The 9,584-nt window shown below is 47.2% G+C and overlaps 1 protein-coding gene across 3 annotated transcripts in view; it reads left to right on the top strand.

The window, feature by feature from the left end:
• LOC100477687 (sialic acid-binding Ig-like lectin 8) overlaps window positions 1-9,376 on the top strand; it is a 10,851-nt gene extending 1,475 nt beyond the window's left edge. The window contains exons 4-7 of one of the 3 annotated variants that reach the window (XM_011237874.3): window positions 671-928; window positions 1,599-1,695; window positions 2,024-2,120; window positions 8,077-9,376. In XM_011237874.3, coding sequence (XP_011236176.1) covers window positions 671-928; window positions 1,599-1,695; window positions 2,024-2,120; window positions 8,077-8,253 — 629 coding nt within the window. In that variant the 3' untranslated portion in view covers window positions 8,254-9,376. Of the gene's footprint in view, window positions 1-670; window positions 929-1,598; window positions 1,822-2,023; window positions 2,121-8,076 lie in introns of those variants that run through there. The other 2 variants (XM_011237875.3, XR_004619165.1) reach the window with 2 other exon arrangements.
• The last annotated feature ends 208 nt before the right edge of the window (window positions 9,377-9,584 follow it).

Here is a 9,584-nt window from a genome sequence, read left to right as displayed (position 1 = left end):
AGAAGAGGAGAACATGGCAACATGCACTCAGCACATCTGTCCCTTACCGTGCATCTCCAATGACTCCTCCTTCCCGTCTTTTATTCTCCTACCCACTGCTTATTTAAGTACTTCTGAACAGGTAATACATTCACGTGGACAAGGCACAGCAGAGTCTGTCCTCAGATGCTCAGTCCGCTCCTGGGAGGTGACCTGTGTCCATAGGCTGCTCTGAGCCTTGGTGTGCTTGCCTAGAGGATCTGAGGGGACCTCTGATAGTAGTAGTACCTACTGTCCTTGATCTTCTCTAAGACTGTGCAGTATTCCTTCCCCTGGATGGATTCTGTTTCCGTGTATGTCTTTTCCTAATGGGAAATGATGGCATTCACTTTCTTCTATTAGCCGAAATGCTGCAATGAGTAATCTTGTGTCTCCTTTCACAACTGTGTGTTGTATGTCTGTGGGAAAAGTTCCTAAAAGCAAAATGTAGCTTTTATGTTCTTTCCAAGTTGAGGTATGTGGCCAGTTGTCCGGAATGGAGGGTGGACAAGTGTGCATTCTCACCAACAATGCCTTTTCCTGCACTTCAACCTACTTCTGTTTCTCTGTCCCCTCATCCAGTCTGTTTTCAAGTCCTTCTGCTTTCTCTCCATCTTTTTGCCTCTCTGACCGTCTGTTTCTTTTTCTCCAGCACCCACAGCCCTGGAGAATGGCTCATCTCTTTCAGTCCTGAAGGACCAGTTCCTGCGTCTGGTCTGTGTGGTCAACAGCAACCCCCCTGCCAGGCTGAGCTGGACCCGGGGGAGCCTGACCCTGTGCTCCTCAAATCCCTGGAACCCTGGGGTGCTGGAGTTGCCTCGAGTACAGGAGAAAGATGAAGGAGAATTCACCTGCCAAGCTCAGAACCTGGTGGGCTCCCAGCATGTCTCCCTGAGGCTCTCCCTGCAGAGTGAGTGCACCTGGGCGGGGGTGGGGGGTGTTGGAGGAGTACAACAGCATCACCCCCAGGACCCCAGCAGCCCCTGAGCCTTACAGGGGAGCTCATCTCTGGTCTGCATTCCTCTGTGAGGCCAAGTTTTTTCCTGCCACTTATAGTATCACTGTCCTCTTTTTTTCCCCCACTGTCCTCTTCTTGCCAGACCAGGGATGTAGGGTGGGGTGAAGGCTGGGGGGAAGCCAGGGGAAGGACGTGGGTCTTGAAGGAGAGGGGCTGGGGCCTGCACAGGTGAGTCTGGGGATGCAGATACAGATCCTTGATTTGTGGGGCAGGGAGGAGGGCGAGGCAAGTGAGGCGCTCACCGTGAGCACAAAATTTAAGGAGAGGCCAAAAAACCTCGGGAAGGAGAAGTAATACTGCAATGCAGTGTTTTCTAAAATATAAATGAACACAAAATAAATATTACTATCAACAAAATATACGCATTTTAAATAAAGACAGGCTGCAGTCCAGCCCCTGTATGCCTCCCCCACCCGGCCCTCGTACCCTCCCCAAGACCCAGGTGCCCCTGCTTGGAGTCTGGCAAGAGGGGCTGGAAAACAGGAATCTGGGGTCCTACGGGGAGTGGGAGAAGGTACCGAGTGCTTGGAGAGGAATCACCAGTAATCCAATCTGTGTGCAGGAAAAGCATGGCCTTTCTCAGAGAGGATGCTGGGGGCGGCTGGGGGAGCAGGTGTTACGGCTCTGCTCTTCCTGTTCCTCTGCGTCATCGTCATCACGTGAGCATTGAGCATGGGGATGGAGGGATAGCCCCGGGGTGGAAAGGGCAGGAGGGCACAGAATGGAGGGACCTGGATGGGTCGAGACCCTGAAGCAAGGGCAGGAAGGAGATCGATGGCATCTGGGTGAGTTTGCCACAGAACTCTGGCCCCACTCTCCAGGATGGGGAGGCCTGCTTTCTCCAAACTGGGGTCTCCAAAACGGGACCACCACTCTCCTACCCCCATTACTCTTCCAGCCCCTTAAGAGAGAACAGAGGAGGGAATCAGTCTGTCTACAGCACCGTGAGCTGGCCAGACTGAAAGGCTCTCTGGTCTCTTCTCTCAGCGTGAGGTCCTGCAGGAAGAACGCCCCACGGCCATCAGTGGGCATCAGGAATATGGGCATGGAAGGTGCAAATGCTGTCACAAGGTCAGTCTCTCAGGTGAGTGACCTGGGCGTCTTGCCATTGAGCATCTTTCCTGGACACCTCCACCCAGATGGCCCCCAGGATCACTCTGCTCAGCATGGCCAAAGTTGCTTTCCTTATCTCCTCCTCCTCCTTCCTGAGGATTCCCCATCTTGGTGACAGCACAACCACTCCCTCCTCTTTCTCTCAGGCCAGAGACGACTCCTTCCGTGGAGGAACCCCAAATTTACCCTGTCTTGTCTATTTGTCCTCTGAAGGACAGCTAGCACCAGGCCCCCCCATCTAGACCCCCATCATTGCCAAGGCTGCAGAATTTTTCCCTGGACCCCCTCATCTCCCTGCCTCTCACCTCCCTTGTCCCACACCAAGCAGTCATCTAAAAACCATCACGACCCTGTTCCTCTGTATTGGAACTGCTTGTCTTCATTGTCTAGACCAGAGGCTGGCAACTTTTTCTAATCTAGGGCCAGCTAGACATTTTTGGCTTTGCAAGCATTACAGTCTATTGTAAGCACTCAACTCTGCTGTTGTCGCGTAAAAGCAGCCGTAGACCATATGTAAGTGAATGAGCACAAATGTGTGCCAATAAAACTTTATTTACAGATACAGGCAGTGGGCCGTATTTGATCCATGGGATATAGTTTGTGGACCCCTCCGCCAGAGAATCAAGTCCAAACTCCTCACCCTGCAGCCATGCATATTCCGACTTCTCAAGCATCTACCTCTCCGGAAGGACTAGGATTGGGTTGAAGTGAGGGAGGAACTTGCCCCAGATGCAAAACTTGAGGTGGTGTTAAAAAATCTCAGTAATCTAGATAAATACTGTTTTAATACGCTATTTTTTTTAAAGATTTTATTAATTTATTTAACAGAGTTAGAAACAGCCAGCGAGAGAGGGAACACAAGCAGGGGGAGTGGGACAGGAAGAAGCAGGCTCCTAGCGGAGGAGCCTGATATGGGGCTCGATCCCATAACGCCGGGATCACGCCCTGAGCCGAAGGCAGATGCTTAACGACTGCGCCACCCAGGCGCCCCTTAATATGCTGTTTTTAAACATCAAAATGGAGGCAAAAAATCCATGATGAGCAAAATACAAAAAATCTAAACAATGACACGATCAGTAGACTAAAGTTAGTTAAAAATTATTTAAAATTATTAGTTAATTATTAGTTAAAAATTATTTAAAAAATTATTTATTACCATAATTGAGTCTAGAGAAATTGTCAAACACAGCAGCATTCTCAAATGAAAACGAGAAAAGCAGAGAAGTTGATTTTTAAAATGTCCTCTCTACGTTTGCTTCCAGCAAAACGAGAAATGCAAAATTATCAAAAATTCTGGTTTGGGTATAAATAAAATCTTTAAACTGAAAGTAATGTTTTATTACACATACCCTAAGTTTGCAATAATATTTCAATTATTTTAATGTTGTGTAAAAATAACTGTTAAAAATATACAAAAACATTTTTTAGGGGCCCACATGTTTTCTTCGGTCTCAAGCTTCAAATGGTTCAGAAAATCACTCTTAATTTCTACTCCATCACTCCTCTGAAAAGGCTGTTTGTGCCTCTGGGTCTTTGCATGGGCTGTTCCTTTATCCTCAAATGCTTTTCCCTCCCATTTCCACTTCTTCGTTCCTGTTCAGCCTTCACGCTCTAATGTAAATGTCACAGTTCTCATCCATTTATATTCAGAGTGTGAAATGCCAAGTGACAGGCATTTCAGCTGCCAAAGATTCATCTATGAAAAAAAGTTCCAAGGGCGCCTGGGTGACTCAGACAGTCAAGCATCTGCCTTCGGCTCAGATCATGATTCCAGGGTCCTGGGATCAAGCCCACATTGGGCTCCCTGCTTCTCCCTTTCCCTCTGCCATTCTCCCCAGTTGTGCTCTCTGACTCTATCTCTCTTTCAAATAAATAAAATCTTTTAAAAAAAGAAAAAAGAAAAAAAATTTGATCTTGGGCTCAATAAGTTTTAGTCTAGACAGAGGGGTACAGCCAACCAATCAAACAACCAACCAACCAAACAAGTGAGTATAATGTGAAGTATAGACATGTACTTCGGGGGAAAATGCGGGGTACGGAGACTGGGGATACTGGGGAGATGGCTTATGTTTTGTTGTTGTTGTCGTTCTTTATTTATTGTGGTAAATTTACCACCTAGCCATCTTTAAATGTACAGTTGTGCAACCGATTTCCAGAACATTTTCATCTTGCAAAACAAATTCTATGGGTACCCATTGAACAACAACCCACTTCCCCTGCTACTCCAGCCCCTGGCACCCACCATTCTGCTTTCTGTTTGTATAGGTTTGATGACTTTAGATACCTCACATAAGTGGAACCCTGCAGTTCTTGTCTTTTTGTGACTGGCTTATTTCGCTTAGCATAATGTCCTCTAAGTTTATCCATGTCGTAGCCTGTGACAGGATGTCCTTCTTTCTAAAGATTTATTGATTTTTTATTCTTGAGAGCGAGTGAGCGAGAGAGAGAGAGAGTGTGCAAGGTGGGGGGAGGGACAGAGGGAGAGAGAGAGAGAGAATCTTAAGCAGACTCCCCACTGAGCCTGGAGCCCAAAGTGGGGCTCAACCCCACAACCTTGAGATGATGACTTGAGCCAAAATCAAGAGTCAGACACTCAATCAACAGAGCTACGCAGGTGCCGCGGGATGGCCTTCTTTCTAAAGACTGAATAACAGGGGTCCCCGGGTGGCGCAGTCGCTAAGCGTCTGCCTTTGGCTCAGGGCGTGATCCCGGCGTTCTGGGATCGAGCCCCACATCAGGCTCCTCCGCTGGGAGCCTGCTTCTTCCTCTCCCACTCCCCCTGCTTGTGTTCCCTCTCTCGCTGGCTGTCTCTCTCTCTGTGCAATAAATAAATACAATCTTAAAAAAAAAAGACTGAATAATATCCTGTTGCATGTAAACAGCCCATTTTCATTATCCAGGCGTCTGCTGATGGATATTAGGGTCACTTCTACCTTGAGCTATTGCAAATAATGCTGCAACGACCATGGGTGTGTAAATATCTTTTTGAGATCCTGCTTTCATTTTTTTTGGATAAATACTCATAAGTGGAATTGCTGGATCATGGGAGTTGTCGTTTTAATTTTTTCAAGAAACCACTGTACTGTCTTCCCCAGGGGCCGCACCAGTTTATTTTCCCACCAACAGTGCGCAAGGGCTCATTTTTTCCACATCCTCACCAACACTTGCTATGTTTTATTTTTTGCCTTTTTAAAAAAGATTTTATTTATTAGAGAGAGAGAGAGAGAGAGCATGAGTGGGGGAGGGGCAGAGGGAGAAGCAGACTCCTTGCTGAGTGTAGAGCCCAACTCGGGGCTCGATCCCAGGACCCTGAGATCATGACCTGAGCTGAAGGCAGTTGCTTAATTGACTGAGCCCCCCAGGCACCCCCTTTCTTTCTTCGCTTTTTCTAGCGGGCATCCTCACGGCTGTGAGATGATATCGTGTTGTAGTTTTGATTTGCATTTCTCTACTGATCAGCAGTGGTGTCTCGCGTAGGCTTGTTAGCCATTTGTATATCTTCTTTGGAGAAATGTCTAATTCAAGGTTTTTTACCCATTTAAAAAACTGGGTTATTTGCTTTTTTGTCGTTGAGTTGTAGAAGTTCTTATATATTCTGGGTACTAACATCCGTTCAGATATATGATCTGCAAACGTTCTGTGCCATTACATTGGTTGGTTTGTGGTTTTTGTTAGTGATGATTAAGCAAAGACATGAAGGAAACTCAAGAGGTTGCAATCTATTATGACCAAAGAACACTCTGGGCAGAAGAAATAAGAGGTACAAATGCTCAGAAACAGGACGTAGACCAGTAAGCAGAGGACCAGCAGGAAGTCTGTGTAATCAGACAGTGGGAGGCAGGAAATGAGTTTGGAGAAGTCAGGGTATGTGTAAATCCTGTCTGCGCATGGAGTCCACTGTGGGCATCTGGAGATGTTTGAGCAGAAGAAGGACGTGATCCAGCTCTCATTTTCACAGATCCCGCTGCCTGCTGTGTGTAAGAAAAGACTGTGTGTAGCAGGGACATTAGAGAGGAGGCTGGAGGAACATTCCAGGCAGGAGATGATGGTGACCAGAACCAAGATGGCATGAGGAGGGTAGGCATGAGCACATTCCAGATGAAGTCTGAAGCTAAAACTAATGGGAATTGCTAATGGATTGAGGGTGGGATATGAGTGGCAGAAAGGGGTCCAGGAGGACTCCTAGATTTTTGCACTGAGCAGCTAGAAGAATGGAGGCTTCAATCATTGCGCTTGAGAAGATTGTAGGAGGAAGAGATTTGGGGGAGAAAAGGAGAAGTTCAGCTTGAATCTGCTTGGTGTGTGTGTTGGACAAGGGAACGGGGATTCTGACTACACCATCAGATCAAAGTCCACAGTTCAAGCGAGGGAGTGGACTGGTGGTAAAGCTTTGGGAGCCATTAACCTGTAGATGACAGGAAGCTAATAGAGTGGATGAGGTCACAAAGCAAAGTTGAAGAAGGAAAGTGTCTGGGCCCCTCTCGTACTTCGGGGTCAGGGAAATGGAGAGCACCCAGTAAAGTGGCTGCCAGGGCAGTTGAGGAATACCTTGTGGTTAAGAAAAGAAAAGCTTCTATTTAGGGAAGACATTCAACGGGGCCACCTGCTGTTGCAAACTCCAGAGAGGTGGGGACTGAAAAGGGACCATTTAGATTTCACTGAGCAGAGGTCTCTGTAACAACAGTGTCAGGAAGTGGTTGTATGTGTGTGTCTTACTTAGAATAATCAAGAGAGAACAGGAGGACCAAAACCATGAACTGTTTTGTTAAAGTGTTCTCTTCTTGAGGGGACAGCAGAGACGGATGCCCCTCCCTGCCCCCCCTCCCCAGGAGCACCTGCCACTCTGTGGTAATGAACCACATTTAGTGGCTTCCAACAGTGTAAATGTATCATCTTACAGTTCCAGAGGTCCCAAGACCAAAATGGGTTTCACTGGGTTAAAGTCAAGGTGTTGGCAGGTAGGGCTGAGTCCCTTCTGGAGGCTCCAGGGGGAGAATGTGTTTTCTTGCCTTTTCCATCTTCTGGACGTGGCTGGATGGCCCTGTTCTCTGTCTTCAAGGCCAGAGGCTTCTTCAAATCCCTCTCTGCCTCCTTTCACTTGTGAAGAGAAAGACCCTTGTGATTACATTGACCACATCCAAATAATCCAGGGCAGTCTCCCCATCTCAATATCCTTAATTCCATCCCCAAAGTCCCTTTTGCCATATAAGGTAACATATTCATAGATCGCAGGGGATTAGGGCGTAAGCATCTTTGAGGGGCTGTTTTTCTGCCTATATCACAGGGATGTAATTTGTTTGACTGACTGTCCTTCCACCGAAATGCAAGCTTCCTAAAGATAGGTGCTGTACCCGAATCAAGGCTTTGTAGCTCTCTCTCCCTTACCCCATTCCTGTCCATTCTATAATAATTCACAATTAGATATTTATTTGTTTAACTCACTTCTTGCCTCCTCCCTCGGTTAAAAAGTAAGCTGCAAGGGGAAGAAAAGAGTAAGTTGTAAGAGGTCAGGGCCTACGTCTGCTGTCCATTACAGCACATGCAGTGTCCAGCTCAGGGCCTCAGGCACAGAGGTCCTCGGTAGGACGCCAGGCTTTGGGGTCAGGAAGAACTTGGGCTGGACCCTGGTTTCACCGGGAACCTTGAACACGCTATTTCCTTGGTTCACCCTCTGTTTTCATAGCAATAAGATGAGGACAATAATAATATCTTCCTTATGGGGTTGATGTGGGAAGTCAATGAGATTCACCAGCACCAAATAAAGTACTACGTATTAAATATTTGAAGAAAGTATGAGTGGAGGATATTCAACAAAAATGGACGTGGGATGAACGGGTGAAGGAATTCATGGACCTCCCTCCCCTACTCTCCGCCTTATCCTGTCCCCACTGTTCTGCTCTGACTCCCTTTTCTCTCCCTCCATTCAGGGTCCCCTGATTGAATCCTGGGCAGGCAGCCTTCCCCCGGATGCAGCTACCCTCTGCTCAGGGGAAGAAGAAGAGCTCCATTATGCATCCCTCAGCTTGCACGGGACAGAGCCCTGGGGACGGCAGGAACAGGCGGCCACTGGTATCGAGTACTCGGAGATCAAGATTCACCAGTGAGAGCCTGCTGAGACCCAGCCCTGGCTTGAGGGATCTTGGCCCCTGAGGGGCAAAGAAAAAGTCAGAGGCTGATCCCTGTAGAATTAAAAGGCCTGCAGGTGAAGAGCTGTAAGTACAGCGGAAAGAACGCAGATTTCGGAAACAGGGAGTTTCAAGTGCAAAGCCACACCGCCCCTTTACTAAGTAAGCGACAGACCAATCCCCACCTTTCTGTGCCTCAGTTTCCTGCTCTGTGAAACTGGGATGAGAAGCGCTAGCTGCAAGCTCGTGGTGAGAATTGCAGTAGGAAAATCCTGTCGGAGCTCCTGGCACAAAGTGTATGCTGACCACATGCTGGATCCCTGCGCTTTGAGCAGAAAAGTCTTCCTGAGAATTCTCCTGATTCTGGAAGGTTCCAGCAGCAGCCCTCACTCTCGCCTGCTGACAGGGCTCCTCCTGGAACGCCCTCCCGCCAGACCTTCCTCTGCCTCTGTTCTTGAAAGCCAAGCTCAAGAGGTAGACTTCCGGGCTCAGAAGGGGGTCCAGCAGTGGGACATGATCTCTCCCTATAGAGACAAGCCAAACCAATGAGAAAGGTTCCCAAACGTGTAAGTACTCACATATGTATACCCATGGAAATCGGCAAGTTGGTTCCCAAAGTTACGTAGAAATGAGAAGGACCTAGAACAGCAAAAACCGTCTGGTAAAAGAATAACACGGTTGCAGAAATGAGACTTTACTATAAAGTAGGGCAATCAGGACACGGCGGCATTAAACAGAATAGAGTCCATAAATAGGGCGTGTACGTATAGTTAATCGAACAGGTCCAAGTCTATTCAATTGGCAGAGGAGGGACTTTTTAACAAATGGCGGTGAACCTTGACCCCTTTCTCGTGTCACTTGCAAAAAATTAGTCTGAGATGAATCATAAACCTAAAAGTGAAAACTATAAAGGTTTTATAATTGTGCTGCCCAGTGCGGTAGCCAGTAGCCATGGCATTTAAGACGTGTTACACTACGGCGCCTGGGTGGCTCAGGCATTTAGAGCGTCCGACTCTTGGTTTTGGCTAGGGTTGTGATCTCAGGGTCCTGGGATAGAGCTCTGAATCTGGCTTGCTCGGGGGTGGGGGGAGGTCTGCTTGTTCCTCTCCCTCTGCTCCTCCCCCAGCTTGCATGCTGTCTCTCTCAAATAGATAAGTAATTCTTTTTTTTTAAAAAAATATGTGCTATATTTACCGTGCAAAAAAAGAGATAAAAATCTCATTAATAATTTTTTAATATTGATTACCTGCTGGAGTGATAATATTTTAGATCTACTGGGTTAAATATGCTATTATTAAAAGTAATTTCAC

The sequence above is a fragment of the Ailuropoda melanoleuca genome, chromosome 12 (assembly GCF_002007445.2).
Source record: "Ailuropoda melanoleuca isolate Jingjing chromosome 12, ASM200744v2, whole genome shotgun sequence".
Taxonomy (NCBI): Eukaryota; Metazoa; Chordata; class Mammalia; order Carnivora; family Ursidae; genus Ailuropoda; species Ailuropoda melanoleuca.
The sequence above is the reverse complement of the archived record's forward strand: the minus strand, read 5'-3'. Positions and strand labels throughout refer to the sequence as shown.